At 43.5% G+C, this 15,770-nt stretch overlaps 5 protein-coding genes, 1 non-coding gene and 1 pseudogene across 6 annotated transcripts; 5 read left to right on the top strand and 2 right to left on the bottom strand.

Moving 5' to 3' along the window:
• The first annotated feature begins 75 nt into the window (after positions 1-75).
• LOC111808068 (receptor-like protein kinase FERONIA) lies at positions 76-2,739 on the top strand. Its single transcript, XM_023693854.2, has one exon. The coding sequence runs from the start codon at positions 110-112 to the stop codon at positions 2,660-2,662; it is 2,553 nt and encodes an 850-aa protein (XP_023549622.2). The 5' UTR covers positions 76-109; the 3' UTR covers positions 2,663-2,739.
• Positions 2,740-2,854: 115 nt separating this feature from the next.
• Positions 2,855-4,394, bottom strand: LOC111809327 (UDP-glycosyltransferase 83A1 pseudogene; annotated as a pseudogene).
• On the top strand, positions 2,919-3,226 carry LOC147789781 (signal recognition particle RNA). The gene has a single exon (XR_015411605.1).
• Positions 4,395-4,886: 492 nt separating the features above from the next.
• LOC111808070 (UDP-glycosyltransferase 83A1-like) lies at positions 4,887-7,276 on the top strand. Its single transcript, XM_023693856.2, has 2 exons — positions 4,887-5,375; positions 6,067-7,276. The coding sequence occupies exons 1-2, from the start codon at positions 4,889-4,891 to the stop codon at positions 6,951-6,953; spliced, it is 1,374 nt and encodes a 457-aa protein (XP_023549624.2). The 5' UTR covers positions 4,887-4,888; the 3' UTR covers positions 6,954-7,276.
• Positions 7,277-8,645: 1,369 nt separating this feature from the next.
• Positions 8,646-10,260, top strand: LOC111808074 (small ribosomal subunit protein eS19x). Its single transcript, XM_087116853.1, has 4 exons — positions 8,646-8,801; positions 9,424-9,514; positions 9,597-9,780; positions 9,915-10,260. Exons 1-4 carry the CDS (start codon positions 8,718-8,720, stop codon positions 9,985-9,987), a joined length of 432 nt encoding a protein of 143 aa, XP_086972979.1. The 5' UTR covers positions 8,646-8,717; the 3' UTR covers positions 9,988-10,260.
• A 337-nt stretch (positions 10,261-10,597) lies between these two features.
• On the bottom strand, positions 10,598-13,245 carry LOC111808069 (microtubule-destabilizing protein 60). The gene is made up of 7 exons (XM_023693855.2): positions 12,183-13,245; positions 12,053-12,098; positions 11,892-11,984; positions 11,679-11,798; positions 11,257-11,355; positions 11,080-11,139; positions 10,598-10,981 (listed from the first exon to the last, which is right to left on the bottom strand). The coding sequence occupies exons 1-7, from the start codon at positions 13,118-13,120 to the stop codon at positions 10,763-10,765; spliced, it is 1,575 nt and encodes a 524-aa protein (XP_023549623.2). The 5' UTR covers positions 13,121-13,245; the 3' UTR covers positions 10,598-10,762.
• Positions 13,246-13,965: 720 nt separating this feature from the next.
• Positions 13,966-15,686, top strand: LOC111809076 (BAG family molecular chaperone regulator 8, chloroplastic). Its single transcript, XM_023695419.2, has 2 exons — positions 13,966-14,654; positions 14,742-15,686. Exons 1-2 carry the CDS (start codon positions 14,067-14,069, stop codon positions 15,489-15,491), a joined length of 1,338 nt encoding a protein of 445 aa, XP_023551187.2. The 5' UTR covers positions 13,966-14,066; the 3' UTR covers positions 15,492-15,686.
• Positions 15,687-15,770: the final 84 nt, after the last annotated feature.

Genomic DNA, 15,770 nt, shown 5'->3' with positions numbered 1-15,770 from the left:
AATACACACTTCATTGAAATGAGGCATTTTGGGAAGTTGAAATCACACCAACGAGAGCTTATACTAAAATTGTATTTCATTTCAAGCCTTTTAAAAAGTATAATCTTTTATGTTCCATTGCATAACCAAATTCATTCATTCATCCATGAAAATCCTTACTCTTCTCTTCCCAATCTTCTTCTTCCTCCTCCTTCCCTTCACTTTTCAAACCTCTTACTATGTCCCTACGGATGATATCGCCGTCGACTGCGGTATCGCCGCCTTCAGAATTGCAGGGGACGGTCGGAATTGGACAGGCGACGACGCCACCCATTTCTCCCCCTCCGACCCACCAAACGCCGTTGACAAATCCACCGTCAGGTCCAATTTTGCCAACGCTGTCAACGACCCCCTCTTCAAAACCGCACGCCTCTCTCTCTCCCCCTTCACCTACTCTTTTCCGGTCACCGCCGGCCCCAAATTCATCCGCCTCCACTTCTTGCCAGATGCTTACGGCGAATTCCCCGAATCAGACGCCTTGTTCACCGTTCAAATTCCCCAATTCACTCTCCTCAAAGACTTCAACGCCGCCCTCGTAGCCGATTCCTTAAACCAAAACACCATCTCCAAAGAGTTCTGTATCCATGTCGCCGGAGAAGCCCCGATATTGAATATCACCTTCACCCCATCTCCGAATTCTTACGCCTTCGTCAACGGAATCGAAGTTGTCTCCATGCCGGAAAGCCTTTACTACTCTCCGGCGAAACAGGGGCCCACGCCGATAATCAGAAACAACATCGCCCTCGAACTTTATCATCGGTTAAACCTCGGCGGCGACAAGGTCCCGCCGAGTGAAGATTCCGGCATGTACCGAACATGGAATGGGAATAATCCGTACGTAAGTTCTCTAGTCTTCAAAATTGAAAATTACTCTGTTCCTATAAACTATACAACTTCCACTCCTAATTTCACAGCCACAGATTCTGTTTATCAGTCCGCTTTAATTTTGGGGAATAACAAAACTTTCAATTCCTTAAACAACTTGTCTATGGACTTGCCCGTCGATGCCGGATTCAATTATCTGGTGCGGCTCCATTTTTGCCAGATTCACTATAATCTGTTCCGTGAAGAACAGAGACGTTTCACAGTGTTCATAAATGGCCGGAAAATCGACGCCGTCGATATAAATTCCGTCAATTCTCCGATTCACAAGGACTACAATGTTCCAATGTCGGATGGGCGTAAAAATATCCTTGTTGATTTAAGCCCATTACCGAGTGAGAGCTTCGATGCAATTTTGAATGCAATTGAAGTGTTCAAACAGAGCAATGGCACTAATCTTGCAGTACCTAACCCAGTGGGGCCGGCTCCTCCGCCGCCGGAAGTTAAACCAGTAGTCAAAAAGTCAAATTCAACGGTGATCATCGCGGTCGTGTGCGGCGTCGTGGGGTTTGCCATCCTATTCTCCCTTGTTGGATTCGTGATCATACGGAAACAGAGTAAGAAGAAATCTAGGAAGAAGAAGAAGAAGATGAAGAAAACGACCAAGGATATCTTACTACCTGAACGACGGTGCCGGATTTTCACGTTAGAAGAGATTTTAGATGCGACGGATAATTTTAATCCGGAGGGGGAGATCGGAATTGGTGGATTTGGTGCCGTTTACAAGGGAATTTTGGAGGAGGAAGAGGATCTCACCGTCGCAATAAAACGGCTGAATCCAGAATCCCAACAAGGCGCACAAGAATTCAAGATGGAGATCGAATTGTTATCAGAGCTCCGCCACGCAAACCTTGTACCCCTCATCGGATACTGCTTGGAAGGCAAAGAAATGCTGCTAATTTATGAATTAATGCAAAACGGAACATTTAAAGACCATCTCTACGACACCCAAAATCCTCCTCTACCATGGAAGAAGCGCCTCCTAATCTGCCACGGGGCGGCGCGTGGTCTAAACTACCTACACACCGGCGTCGATCGACCCATCATCCACCGTGACGTGAAGACAACAAATATCCTTCTAGACGAAAATTGGGTCGCAAGAGTTTCTGATTTTGGGATGTCGAAATTGGGGCAGAGCAACACGGCGGTCATCACGGCGGTGAAAGGAACTTGGGGGTATTTGGACCCGGAATATCACCGCCGTCTTAAGGTAACGGAAAAATCCGACGTGTACTCATTTGGGGTCATCTTGTTCGAAGTGCTCTGTGGGAGAAAGCCACTGGACCCCCTCGCCGGCGAAGAGAAGTTCAAGCTTACGCTATGGGTTAAAAAATGCTTAGAGAAAGGGAGTGTTTATGAAATTATTGATCCAAATTTGAAGGGGAAGATTTCGCAGGATTGTTTGAAGCAGTACTTGGAGCTGGCGGCGGCCTGTATTAACGATCAGTCGAAGCACCGGCCGACGATGGCAATGGTGGAGGAGAAGTTAATGTTCATCTTGCAGTTGCAGGAGGAAGCAGATGAGGATCGTGCCGACGACGAGTTGAGCTATCCAGAGGGGCCATTTTCTCCAATCAGGTCGATGGTGGGTCCTGTCCGGAGTGAGTCGTATAAAGGCCACCTTGCCACCGTGCTGAGCGGCTCCGATTTCACGGCGTCGACGCTCATGAGTGAAGATATGTTCAGTGAACAGAGCACTAGCTCTGCGTCCCTTTCTCGGAACCAGCCTGCTGATGCCTAGTTTGGTAATTTTAGTTATTTTGTTCCCTAAGTTTAATCTTTATTGTGATTTAAATATAATAATATAATTTATATCTATCGATCTTTACATTATCGATAATATAAGTTTTTTTTTTTTTTTTTTTAATAATTTTCTCTAATTACTTAGAAAGGATGATATATATATTATATATTAGCACTCACACTTGTTAATCCCACATTGGTAAAGTTAGAATTAATCACCTTGTTTATAAGCAGCATTTGAATCCTTCACAATCGCCGAGCTCGTTAGTGTGGGCTTGTGACCCAAACGGGGGCAATAAGATGGTTGAAGAATGGGGCTGCTCGCTGAGTTTGGGCCTAGAAGAATTATATGCTGGCCTGCCCATTCCAAGCTGGGAGTTGGGCCTTGGGCTTTGGGCGAAGGCCCAGAGTTCACCGCCACTGGAGTCTGGGGGACACTGCGTGAGGCTGGTTTAACAGAACAGCGTCACCCCCCGCTTCCTTCGGTGGAAGGACAACAGGCTGCTTCCTGGCGGGCCCAACAGCAACTCAGAAGATTGCTCTTACTCCAACAATCATTTTTTTTCATACTTCCAAATCTCAGTAACGTATTTCATGTTCAGAAAATGGTCTCCCACGTATGGCCAACAAAGGAACGGCAACCCACTACTCACCCCTTCGATTGCAGAGTTCCACCCACAGTGGCTCATAAATATCCCTACAGAAGGGTGGTTTAGCACCTTTTGCTGCGACACCCAACTCACTATTTTCCCTTTTCCCCCCTTAAAACCCGCTGGAAGTTGGTGCTCTGTTCCCTGCCGCACCACCCACATGAACGGTCGCTCCGTAAGCTCCATCCCCATCGCGATCTCCTCAAACTGTTCCTGACTGAAGTCGGTGCTACTCCCAAATGCCATGTACACAACCGACCCTGCCGGTTGCTGGTCCAGCCAACGGATGCAGGAGTCGTCTTCTTTCCATAACTGCCCTGCCTCTGTCGCAATGAGTGGGCCGAGCGTTAAAAGCTTGGGGTTGAGTGAAACCACTTGTGGCTCCAATACGTGAGGCACTATTAAAATGCACCATTTCGCGTAATGGCACCCTCGCTGGACTCTAACTAAGTGATCGAACAAAATCTTTTGCGAGTTCTTGAATGGAACGCACCGCCAAGGAAGGTCACGAGTGTGGATCATTGAGGGAGTTCCCAGTGATTCCAATTCGATTTCCTTTTCTTCTTCCGGAATCCCTTCTGGGGTTATGATGCCACTTTCAATAAGTTCGTTAATTCTGAAATTCAAAACAGAGTGAGCGGCTTTAAAAGGCGTGAAAATGGCTCCTTTGACGCCCAAACTGACAGCGATTTCGAGGATCCAACCCATTGACATATCGACAATGGCACAAGCGAGGCCACCGTCGTGGTCAGTGTTCATCTTGGCAAGCAATTTTTCAAACCGTGGCTTTAAATTGTTCATTATATCCACAAACAGCTTGTGTATGTTGTCTCTGTTTTCGTGGAGAGGAAACCCATCAGGGACACTCAAGAGCTCAATGTTTGGGCCAAGGATTTGGTCCATGTTTTGGCCCATGGCTTCCAGTAGCTTACTGTGAATGAAATCTGTGTTGATCATCGTGATTTTGATGCCTTGCTTTGCCAACCCTTTGGAAATGTGCATCAGAGGGTTAACGTGCCCTTGTGCTGGATACGGAATCACGACTACTCGTCCACCCTTTTTCGCCGCCATTATTGTTGTTCTTCAAAGCTCTGGGGTTTCTCTGTTATCATTATTCACGATCTCTCTCTGCTTAAATGGCGGAGGGAAGGGAGAGAGGCTGTATGCTTCGATCGTACAGGAGTAATCCAATCACGTTTTCGTTGTGGGGCATCATGAGTTTATAAGTAAAGAATATATCTCTAGGTACGAGACCTTGTGCATCAGGAGACTGTTCGAGGGTTTTATAGGCTTCAATAAGGCTCATCAAGGACCGGCGTTACAGACGAAAATTGTCCAATCAAGTAAGACAAAAGAATAAACCATTAAGAAAATTGTCCAAATTGAATACATCTGGCCGTTACCAGACGAAGGAGATGGCGAAGATAACAAAATTAGAAGAACAACCAAAGCCAGAATCTTGTATGCCGCCCGTCGCCTGATGCATTGGCGCCTCCATGAACAGCCATTCCATGTCGGGTGTGTGTGTATATATAGAGTGGTAGAATGAAGCTCAGAAGTAACAGAGAAGCAAAATGGGGAGCGGCCGCCACATCTTGGCCATTCCTTATCCAGCGCAAGGCCATGTAATCCCCATGTTGGAGCTCTCTTTGTGCTTGGCCAAACAGGGGTTCGAAATCACGTTCTTGAACACGGAGTATAATCACAATCGCGTAATGGGCGCTCTAGCAGGAACTGAACGTGTAGGCGATGCCAATATCCACCTGGTTTCACTCCCCGATGGCATGAAGCCTGGGGAGGACCGAAATGATCTTGGTAAATTAACTAACACAATGATGCAAGTCATGCCCTTGAAGCTGGAACAGCTGATAAACACGATCGAGGGATTAGGGGGTCGCGGAATTACGTGTGTTATTGCTGATGAGAATCTCGGGTGGGCTTTGGAAGTTGCTGAGAAGATGAGAGTCCGGCGAGTCGCCTTCTGGCCTGCCGCTGCTGCGTTGTTAGCTATGCAATTCAGAATCCCAAAGCTGATTGAACAAAAACTAATTGATTCGGATGGTAAGAAAAGAAATCATGACTCTTCCTAATGATATATTGTCCACTCTTCATACCAACCGAGATCGTGTTCTTTGCTTATAAACTCTCCTCACTTCTCGTATCTCCCTACCCAAGGTTATATACCGTAAGCCGTTGTTATTTCTCTCTTGCTTGCTTATATAACTTCTCTTTCAAAAATCTCTCTCTGCTCTCGTTTTCTAAAACCTTCTCTTAAAACCGAGCCTAGAGGCTCGAGCATACGTCGCTTGGCCGTAGGCGACGTAAGAACGAATTGGTTTAGCTCACTTGTCGTTGGAAAGTGAGTGCCGCACAATCGTAAGTCCGCTGCCATTAAAAGTGCGATTGTAACAAGTACTCTATAGAACCTCTCGTAAGGTCTATGGAGCCCTTGAACAAAATACACAATTATCACTTTTGACTGTCAGAGGATGGAAGTCCCACGTTGGCTAATTTAGGGAATGATCATGGGTTTACAAGTGAGGAATACTAACTCCATTTGTATGAGGCATTTCGGGGGCAAAGCCATGAGAGCTTATACTCAAAGTGGACAATATCATACAATTGTGGAGAGTCGTGTTCCTCTAACATGGTATCAAAGCCATGCCCTTTGTGGCCCTTGAGCTAACATGAGCAACCAAAACAAATGGAACTGGACAGGCACAAATATGAACATGTTTCATTTTTCCGACAGGAACATTGCTGAAGAGCGAGGAGATTATGTTAGCATCATCAATACCCACAACAAGAACAGAAAGCTTGGTTTGGGCATGTGTTGGTGACAAAGAGACAGAGAAAATCATATTTCAAGTTTGCTTAAGAAATAACAAAGCAATAGAAGCGGCGGATTGGGTTATCTGCAACACAGTCTATGAGCTCGAGGCAGAAATCTTCAGCATAGCGCCTCGCATTCTCCCAATCGGCCCACTTCTGGCAAGCAATCGACTCGAGAATTCCGTCGGACACTTCTGGCCGGAAGATTCAACTTGCCTGAAATGGCTCGACCAACACTCTCCACGTTCAGTCATTTACGTCGCATTCGGAAGCTTCACAGTTCTAAACAACACCCAATTCCAGGAATTAGCCTCTGGGCTTGAGGTTACCGGCAAGCCATTTCTATGGGTGGTGAGGCCAGACATTACCGAACAAAACCCTAACAATGTCTACCCATTAGGATTCCAAGAGAGGGTAAAATCTCGCGGAAAGATTGTCGGTTGGGCTCCACAACAAAGGGTTCTTAGTCATCCCTCAATCGCTTGCTTTCTCAGCCACTGCGGCTGGAATTCAACCCTCGAAAGCCTCAGCAATGGCGTCCCGTTCCTGTGTTGGCCGTACTTCGCCGATCAATTTCTAAACGAGAGCTACATTTGTGATATCTGGAAGGTGGGGTTGAAATTGAACAGAGACGAACATGGAGTGATCACAAGAACAGAGATTACAGAAAAAGTGGAGAAGCTCCTCGGAGACGAGGAACTGAAACAGAGAATCCAAAAACTGAAGAAAACAGTGTTGAAAAGTGCAGAAAAAGGCGGTGGATCTTACAAGAACTTGAACAATTTCATCAACTGGTTGAAATCATAACAAAATGGGTTTGTCACTCTTCACTTGTCCAATCTGTTTCTCATTATTTGCCATTGATATCAATATGGTGTTGAATGTTTTATGATTGAAGATTGTAAGAACTGGGTATGAAACATAGAATCATAAGAACCAAAGAACATATATATTAATTTCTTTACAAAGCTTCTGCTGTTTATTAATGAAAATGGCTGCTCTAGTATTCTAATATTTCAACCTTGGAAGAAAAACATGAAGAACATGGCCTCTTTTTCCCCTTCATTTTTCTTCTTCTAGATTTATTTTCATTCATAATTTAAAAAAAAAAAGAAAAAAAAAAAAGAAAACACTATGAAAGGACGGCGGATCCAAAAAAATCAACCAGCTTCTGCAAAATGACGACCTGGGTTTTCAATAGAACAATGTAATCAGCAGTTTCCTGGAAGAGCTGCTCTGTTTGGCGGGCCTCGGCGGATTGGGCCGGAATGAGGCTCTGAAGAGCCTCCAACTTGGCCGACACGTCGTCGTCGTCGTCGTCGGAGAAGGGCGAAGACGACGTCGTTTCGCCATTTTCGTGGGGATTAGGAGCTCGGACGGCGGAGTAGTGACGGCGGTGGAAGCGTCGGCGGGAGTCAGGTAAAGATCGTTTGGTTCTAGTTCGGAGGTTTGTGAGTGTGTTGGTTTTGGGACTCATTGTTTGTGGCCAATTAGACGAAGAGTGAAAGGGTGGTTTAAGTAACAGTAGGAAAATAGTTTGCCCCTGGAGGGCAGGTTTATTACCATAATGGCATTGAATTGAATGTCAATTTTGAAAAGAGAGAGTGTTGAGTGTTGGGGGGAAAGAGAGGGCATGGGTGTAATAATGAAAAGAGAAAAGAGGGAATATGTAGTAATGGGTTGGGAAGAGGAAGGAGGTTGCATGTGAAAGTGATATGGGGCATGGCTTTGGCAGTGGCAGGCAGCATTAGCAAAGAAGGGGAGAAAGGGGAGGGGAGGGCACATGGGGTGGCACATGCAAAGATGGGATTTTGGAGGGTAGCCTTTGAGCATGTGACAGAAGAAGGGACACTGCAGAAGCATGAATTTGGTACACACCATGTCCTACACATTCCCTTCCATGCCCCTCTTCTCTCAACTTGCTCCCCACATGTCCCGAGTAAACCGACAATATAGTTGTAGACTCGAGACGTTACCAATGGTATTTGAGACAGACATTGAGTTGTGTGCCAGTGAGGAGGTTGGCCTCCAAGAAGATGGATTGTGAGATCCTATGGTATTAAGGACAGGTATTGGGTTGTATGTCACTGAGGAGGTTGGCCTCCAAGAAGATGGATTGTGAGATCCCATGATATTAGGAACAAGTATTGGGTTGTGTGCCTACGAAGAGGTTGGCCCCCAAAATGATGAATTGAGATCCCATGAGATCCCACGATTGGAGAGAGAACGAATCATTCCCTCTGCGAGAGTGTGTAAATCTCTTTCTAGTAGAAGTGTTTTAAAGCTGACGATGAACCTATTTATCTTCTTCTCTCTACTAACAATGAGTTTAGACTGCTACAAAACACACGTGAGTGGCGTCGATGTCGATATAATTAGAGGGAAGTGGGAGATTGAGTAGCAATTGGGATGTCTTTGGTGGGCTCGGTTTAGTATATGGTTCTTTTTGGGCCATAACTAATGTAACAGGCCAAGCCCAATTGAAGTATGAACTAATATAAGATGGTGCTGAAGCCCTAGCCCTAGGGTTACTCTTTCTCTTTCTCACGATCAACTGCAGTTGCTCCAAGCATGGCGACGGCAAAAACTGTGAAAGACGTCTCTCCTCATGAATTTGTGAAAGCGTATGCTGCTCATCTAAAGAGATCCGGGAAGGTATTGATTTTTTTATTTCTACTTTGTTTTTGTTGACCTACTGGCTTATGGAAGTAATGTGGATTGAAATGAGTGTTCTAGGATGTCGATTTTGGTTATGGAGTGAGGCCTTAGCTCTTTCGCGGAGGGTGAAACTGTTTATGTGTGATTAGGCCTATTTTCGACTTCTGCGGGGTTGTTTGCAGGTTTATGGGTTTTGGTTGTTTCTTTTTTGTATTCGTTTAAACCTTCATGTGCTTATGATTTATATATGTTGTTGCTTTCGGATTCTTTTGATGAAGATTGCGTTGTTACGAGTATTTGGTAGCGTTAGCACGAACGCTTTAAATATGTCTGTTCGTGTTATTTGTATTTTCTACTTTTCTTTCTGGGCTTCTTGAGTCCTTCTAGGATCTAATTGATTCTGTCTATATGTTCTTCGTCTAAGCAATGTCGTAATGTGAGGTTTTAGATCATTCTGCAACCCCCCTAGTTTTTGTTAGCTGTTGTTTGTGCGTATCCTATAAATAGTTTGCGTTCTGTTCCTGGTTTGCTATTCCTTTCGACGTTATATGTTCCTCGTTTGTTAATAAATCGACTAGGATCTGTTTTAGTAACTTATCGTTCATTCATTGCCCTGCAGGTTGAACTTCCCCCGTGGACGGATATAGTTAAGACTGCAAGATTCAAGGAGCTTGCACCTTATGATCCAGATTGGTACTATGTGAGAGCTGGTCAGTCTCCGCTTATCTTCGACTTGTTCTCCATGTATTATATACTGTTTATTAGTCTCATTGTCTCATCAAACTTATTCAGCCTCCATGGCTAGGAAAATCTATTTGAGGGGAGGTCTTGGCGTTGGGGCTTTTAAGCGGATTTATGGTGGAAGCAAGAGGAACGGAAGTCGCCCTCCACACTTCTGCGAAAGCAGTGGTGCTATTGCCCGTCACATTTTACAACAGTTGCAGGAAATGAACATTGTTGATGTTGATCCCAAGGGGTGAGTTCAGAATTCCTTTGAGTTCAGCCCTTACATCTGATGTTCCAAGTTCTTTTTCAACCATGCTTTGATTTGTGCCCTGATTTCATATAATGGGGTCATTGTTGATTGATAGTTTTTCTCTGAACTTACAGTGGCAGGAAAATCACATCAAGCGGGCGGCGGGATCTCGACCAAGTTGCTGGCCGGATAGTTGTTGCCCCTTGATTGATGAATAGAGATTTGTGTGTTTGCTGATGAGAGATATGACCGTGAAAATTTTGGAGTCAGCTGTTGAAAGATAATCGGATGAAAGATAAGCTTACTCGCGTTTTCATGGGTTTTGGATGGTTTCAAGTTCATTTTCATCTCCTTGGTGTCCTTATTTATGCGTTTTAGGATGAGATATGTTTTTCAATATTCCGAACAGTCGCCTGGATTATGCTTAGCGACAGTGCATTTGTAGTAATTTTTGAAATATTAAATCATATAGTTTGTCCACTTAATCTCTTAATTGTTCTTAAATACCATAAGTTCTATGATATCAACTTCCTTCGAAACCTTTTTAATTGGTGCTATTTTCAGAACTTCAATTGCTTGGACCATTCCAATCGGTTAACTTGATTGCTAACTTGAAAGAACAATCTATCCATAAACTCAAACCAGGTGATTGCTAACTTGAAAGAACAATCTATCCTTAAACTCAAATTATTTCATATACTTCCTAACTATAATGAAGCCCCCACATTTTTGTTTTGAGCAGGTATAATGCTGGAGGAGAAAGAGCATAATCTGTGTGTAAAGCAAGCAACTATAATTGGTTGCCTCATTCGTCATTATATATATATATATATATATATTAGCTTTGACAAAGAATACATTAGAAAGAAAGCCAACAAAATTAAGGTAGAGAAGAACACTAGATAGAACAGAACAATTCAGCGACCAGGGGTAACTACCATGTCAAAAAAATTGGAACTGAGTTATTTCAAGACTCTGTTCTTCATGGTTGAAAGGTGGTATAGTGGTGGCTACCAACATCATTCCAGGGCAAGCAGGACTTGCTCTTCTTCTGCTGTGGGATATGGAACTTTGGTTCCCTTGGTATAGTTGGAAGCTTTGCGGACCTTCGAGGGATGAAGGGCCTATCAAAATAAGGCATTGGTTGTGCTTTTGGAACCAATTCTTTTCTCAACCTCCTCAGTTCTTCCTCCTCCGCCATCTGTTAGGTATCAAAAAAACACCACCACCATTGTTGTCTTAGATGAAAAAACAAGCAAACAAACCAAAATATATGAATAGTCAGTCATCCTTTTCTACCTTCTGCTGTTTCTCTCTATCCATCTTGTACTGCTCTATCAGACTCAACTTCTCTGCTACCTTCATTAACCAAAACAGAACATGGATTTTAATTTTTGGGTTTTTCCCTACACTTCTCATACAGTGTTTAAATGTAGGATTTGTTTTCGCTCGAAAAATATGGGAGGAAAAAACCACCTGATTATCAAACTCGGCCCGCTCTACCGCCCTTACATCACTGTGGAGAACCAGATCCACTGGTCTTGTATTTTCCTTCACAGGAGGTTTTACAAGGCACTGCAAATGGAAATGAACGTTTTTTTTTGTTTAAGCGAGCTGAAGTTTAGTTCCTGGAACAGCTTAAGACCACTGCTAGCAGATATTGTCCGTTTTTGCTCGTATCATCGTCAGCTTCACGGTTTTAAAACGCCTCTACTAGAGAGAGGTTTACACACCCTTATAAGGAATGTTTCGTTACTCTCCAATCGACGTGGGATCTCAAAATCCACCTCTCTTAGGGGTCAGCGTCCTTGCTAGTACACTATCGGCTAACGGTGGGTTTGAGCTGTTCCATCAACAAACAAAATAGCTGGAAGAAATAGGAAATGGGAGATCTTTACCTCTGGCTCATCAGTTGTCCAGGGAAGACCTTGAGCAATTGGTATTCTCTGTCTCTCTTGCTCCATCATTGTTTCTTGTACCCTCTTCAGAAATTCTTCTCCCTTCTCCTTACCTCTTTGCTACAAATTCAAAACAAACAAACAAACAAGCAAAGGTTATGAATTTATTTGTCCATTAAGCTGAAATTTTCGTTCTGTTCCCATTTTTCTTACCTCTGTTCTGAGCTTAAACGGTTTTTGCCTAGTGACTTTCAGCTGCCTTTTCTTCCATCTACTTCCGCCCAATGTGCCATCCGATTCAGTGCTCTGTAAACCAGAACATCATTACAATTACCAATAACTTAACTCAACAGTTGAGACTTATCTCCACTTACATTTCTTCTGCTTCTTCTACCACCATGGGAAGTCCTGCTTGAAATACTGAAGTTCGAAGAACGAAACCACCAAGAGTTAGAGTTAGCCCATAAGAAAACAAGGGATGGTACAAGTAACTAAGCTACCAACCTTCCACGAGAGCTGTCCCAAGAAGATGAAACTGAAGCTGCAGGATCCAAAGCACGATTTTCTGATGTAAAAAACAGTTCTGATGGGCAAAATGAAGAAGATGAGGCCTGCATTTCGGAAACCTTTGGAGGAGGTAATCCTGGCAATGCCCATTTAATCACCTTGTTCTTCTCTTCCATGGCCTTCTCTTGGTTTTCTGATTGCTCATCCGAATCTTTCGAAACACGTATAGTTCTGAGCTTCTCAAACGCCATAACCAAATGCTTAACCTTACCAGATCCCGTTTCTGGAACACTATTCCTAGCTGTCTCCAGCAGCCTTTCCCTTCGCCTCTTGATCATCGAATTACTCACTTGTTCAGGCGATTCACTCTCTCCACTAACATCAAATGCCTCTGCTTCAGTCCTGTCTTCATTTTGAAGGTCTTGAATCATCAATTTCCTCTCCATTTCTTCTTCTAGGTCAATCTCAGCCCTAATCGACCCATCCAACTGCTCCGTTTCATCGATCTCCCCAATACCGCCGCTCTGATTCTTGAAAAACTCCTCCTGAGAAGCCCTAAGAGTCTCGTAAGCCAAACACAGACATTTCTTCGCATCACTCCGAGTATTAACTTCACACTTGCAATCAGTCTTACATTTACCAGATTTCTCGTTCTTTGAATTCTTCTTCGCCACCACAAACTTCCTCTCCCTGATCTTGTACTTCGGTGAGTTCAAAACCGCGCTAGGGTTTTTCGCGGCTGATTTCTGAGCTGTCTTTGCAGATTTCATCGAAGGAGAAGATTTCCAGAGCTTTGGAACTGAGCTAATCGAATCATTAACATTCGGATTCGTATTCTCAGAATTCCCCGACACTTCTTGAATCATCTTCGATCCAGGTCCCGTTGAATCTTTCACAGGGGTCACTGTTCCGCCGTTCTTGCCGATCGAACCCATTGCTTAAGACTATAAAACAGATAAAAATGGGTGGAAAAATCTGTCGCCGGTGGAAGGGCGGGGAGGAGCGTCGATTCGATCGTCTTCAGAACTGAAAGGGAATTGAATCGAAAGGATATATACGAGAATAAGGCGGAAAATGGGAACGTTGAGCTCTAAGCGCACTGCGTAACGGCTAGTATTTGTGGGCCTTCCGATTAAAATTTTGAAAATGTATTAAGTTCCCTGACCGTTGGATTAACCCTAGTGGAGCTTGTTTTGATGGATTTAACTTACACTTAAAGCAACGGTTGTGATTATGCCTACTAGCGAGAAAAGATGCCCAAAGACGATAGGTTATTACAAATTTGTCCTTTTATTAATTTATCAATATTACAAAACTAAATTATAGAAAATACTTTTTTTTATTTATTAAATACGAATGAATTTTCAATTTTTTTTTATTAATACTTTCAAAAATTTTATTAATAATTTTAATCTTAACACGACTTCTTCTAATGCTAGAAGACCACTGGAAGACACTTGGGACCAGAGCATGTCGTGAAAGAAGCACATTGGCCGTGCTTCGACCGTGTCTTCGGGGCACAATTAAATGTAGATATCATGAAACCGAGGTGCATGATATATTTATATTAAGTGGGGCAGAGACGAGAATATAAACTCGTCTCTATCATCATTTATATAATAGAAAATTTTCTGACTTACTCTCTCGTTCTCTATCTAAACCGAGAATCCTCTCGTGTTTGGGGCATGTCCACGAGGGTAAAATGGACATTTTACCCATTTCGTACTCTAATTCTTTTTTAGTGGGAAAAACATTACACGTGGGTATAAATAGTATTCGTTGGGGAAAAGCGCAAAAAGTTCGCCAAAATCGGAACCCCTTAAGCCCTCGAAGAATCTCCATCTCTTCCTAGCTGACCAAGCTTCTAACTTCAAGCCTCTAATGGCTTCTCATCACTATCCTCATCAAACCCATCTTCCCCACGCCTGTTGCTGCGGCGGCGATTTCACCACTCCCTGCTTCCAAAGCCCCCATCACTCTCCTCCGCTGCCGCCGTCTCCCTCCGACCCCCTTCTTCAAGCTCTTGCTTCTCAAATCCTTCAATCCGCCCAATTTCAGCACTATTCTCAGTACCCAAGTCATCGTACCCAGAAATTTCAATCGCATTACCAATTTCAACCCCAAAATCAGAAGCGCTTTCGTGAGCAAGAACTTCCCCAAGTCGTCCACCATCCTACCATCTCCTCTCTTCTCTCCCGCATCGAAGCCCTCGAATCCTCTCTCCATCGAGTTTCTGGTTCTCATGTTTCTTTGCAATCTCTCCGGCAAGTTGCCGCGAGTACAATCCAGACACATTTTCGAGCATTCCTTGTCCGCAGATCGCGAGCACTTAGAGAGCTCAAAGATCTCGCCATCATCAAGTCTAGATTTGAATCTCTCCAATCGTCGCTGTCCAATGAATTCTACTTCGATCGTAACACCATTTCTCTCGAAATAATGGATTTGCTTCTCCATCTCGACTCCATTCAGGTAATTGTAGTTTGGTGGATGTATTTCATTTCTTCTACTTTCATTATAATTGATTCTAATTGATCTTCTCCGTGATCTTCTTCTCAGGGTAGTGATCCAATGGTCAAAGACAGCAAGAAGTGCATTATCAGAGATTTGGTTCAGTTTTGGGAACGGGTTGATTCCTTTGCTGTGAAGAGGAACAGACTTCCACTTAAGGCAATGAGAAATGCGAGGTTAGTTCAAAATGTCAATAAATCTATTGTTTCTAATCCTAAGCTTAAAAGCTATGAGAATCAGAAAGAGACTATTGAGGAATTATGGAGCAGAGTTGAAAAGATTTGTGAGCGTTCGAGAATTTTTGAGAATGATGGGAAAGAACTGAATCTTAAAAGGTTGCAACATGTTGGTGATGTTGATGAGGGGAAGGAGGAGGAGGAGTCCCCTAGAACAATTATCAAAGATAACACTCGAAATGGGAAGCTTGCAAAAGGGCAACATATTGGAGTTAGAGTGAAGAAAAGTGTTGGATTAGCTGAGAATGGAAATATCTGTAGGGTTTTAGGCAGCAACAGTCCACATGAAGAAGATTATGGTGTTTTGGATGAAGAAAGGGATTCAAGTGATGAGCTTGTGGAGATTAAGGAGTTTTCTGAGGTAGCTGAGGAAGATGATGATAATGAAGAAGCACATGGAGGAGATGATGGATCTCCAGAGGTCAGTGATGGAGAAAGAAACCGTCGAAGGACGATGACCAGTGGCCATGGAGGTGTTGCATTCTCTGCTCCCTTGCCATTGAAGATGGAGAATGAAGCGGAGGTTATGAAGAACAGAAAGTGTGTGAAAATTCTGGGATGAGTATGTAGTTTTTAACCAACTGCTAGTTTTCTTTTTGGATTTGGAAATCTCTATTGGGTATGGCATCTGGTTTGTTCTCATTGTTTGAAGAAGGTTTGATCTTGTAGTTGATGCTTCTGGAGTTTGTAACACCTTCCTGGATATTTACAACCAATTTTTATGAATTAGAACATAATGTTTATGAAATTTCTTCAACATGTCGTAAGTGTGTGATTATTGGGTGAGAATCATTCATCAATTTTGGGCTATACACAACTGGAATCAGTTCGTTCTTGCTCA

The sequence above is a fragment of the Cucurbita pepo genome, chromosome 13 (genome assembly GCF_057944985.1).
Source record: "Cucurbita pepo subsp. pepo isolate OVF chromosome 13, ASM5794498v1, whole genome shotgun sequence".
In the NCBI taxonomy this organism is placed as follows: Eukaryota; Viridiplantae; Streptophyta; class Magnoliopsida; order Cucurbitales; family Cucurbitaceae; genus Cucurbita; species Cucurbita pepo.
This window is presented reverse-complemented; position numbering and strand designations above follow the sequence as displayed.

Excerpts from the sequence above, each read along its gene's own strand:
- LOC111808068 (XM_023693854.2), top strand. The coding sequence starts at position 110 with ATGTTCCATTGCATAACCAAATTCATTCATTCATCCATGAAAATCCTT.
- LOC111808070 (XM_023693856.2), top strand. The coding sequence starts at position 4,889 with ATGGGGAGCGGCCGCCACATCTTGGCCATTCCTTATCCAGCGCAAGGC. Across the intron at positions 5,376-6,066 it reads AAAACTAATTGATTCGGATG|GAACATTGCTGAAGAGCGAG; the intron begins GTAAGAAAAGAA and ends TTTTTCCGACAG.
- LOC111808074 (XM_087116853.1), top strand. The coding sequence starts at position 8,718 with ATGGCGACGGCAAAAACTGTGAAAGACGTCTCTCCTCATGAATTTGTG. Across the intron at positions 9,515-9,596 it reads TTGGTACTATGTGAGAGCTG|CCTCCATGGCTAGGAAAATC; the intron begins GTCAGTCTCCGC and ends AAACTTATTCAG. Across the intron at positions 9,781-9,914 it reads GTTGATGTTGATCCCAAGGG|TGGCAGGAAAATCACATCAA; the intron begins GTGAGTTCAGAA and ends CTGAACTTACAG.
- LOC111808069 (XM_023693855.2), bottom strand. The coding sequence starts at position 13,120 with ATGGGTTCGATCGGCAAGAACGGCGGAACAGTGACCCCTGTGAAAGAT. Across the intron at positions 11,140-11,256 it reads GGGCCGAGTTTGATAATCAG|GTAGCAGAGAAGTTGAGTCT; the intron begins GTGGTTTTTTCC and ends TGGTTAATGAAG. Across the intron at positions 10,982-11,079 it reads ATAGAGAGAAACAGCAGAAG|ATGGCGGAGGAGGAAGAACT; the intron begins GTAGAAAAGGAT and ends GATACCTAACAG.
- LOC111809076 (XM_023695419.2), top strand. The coding sequence starts at position 14,067 with ATGGCTTCTCATCACTATCCTCATCAAACCCATCTTCCCCACGCCTGT. Across the intron at positions 14,655-14,741 it reads TCCATCTCGACTCCATTCAG|GGTAGTGATCCAATGGTCAA; the intron begins GTAATTGTAGTT and ends TCTTCTTCTCAG.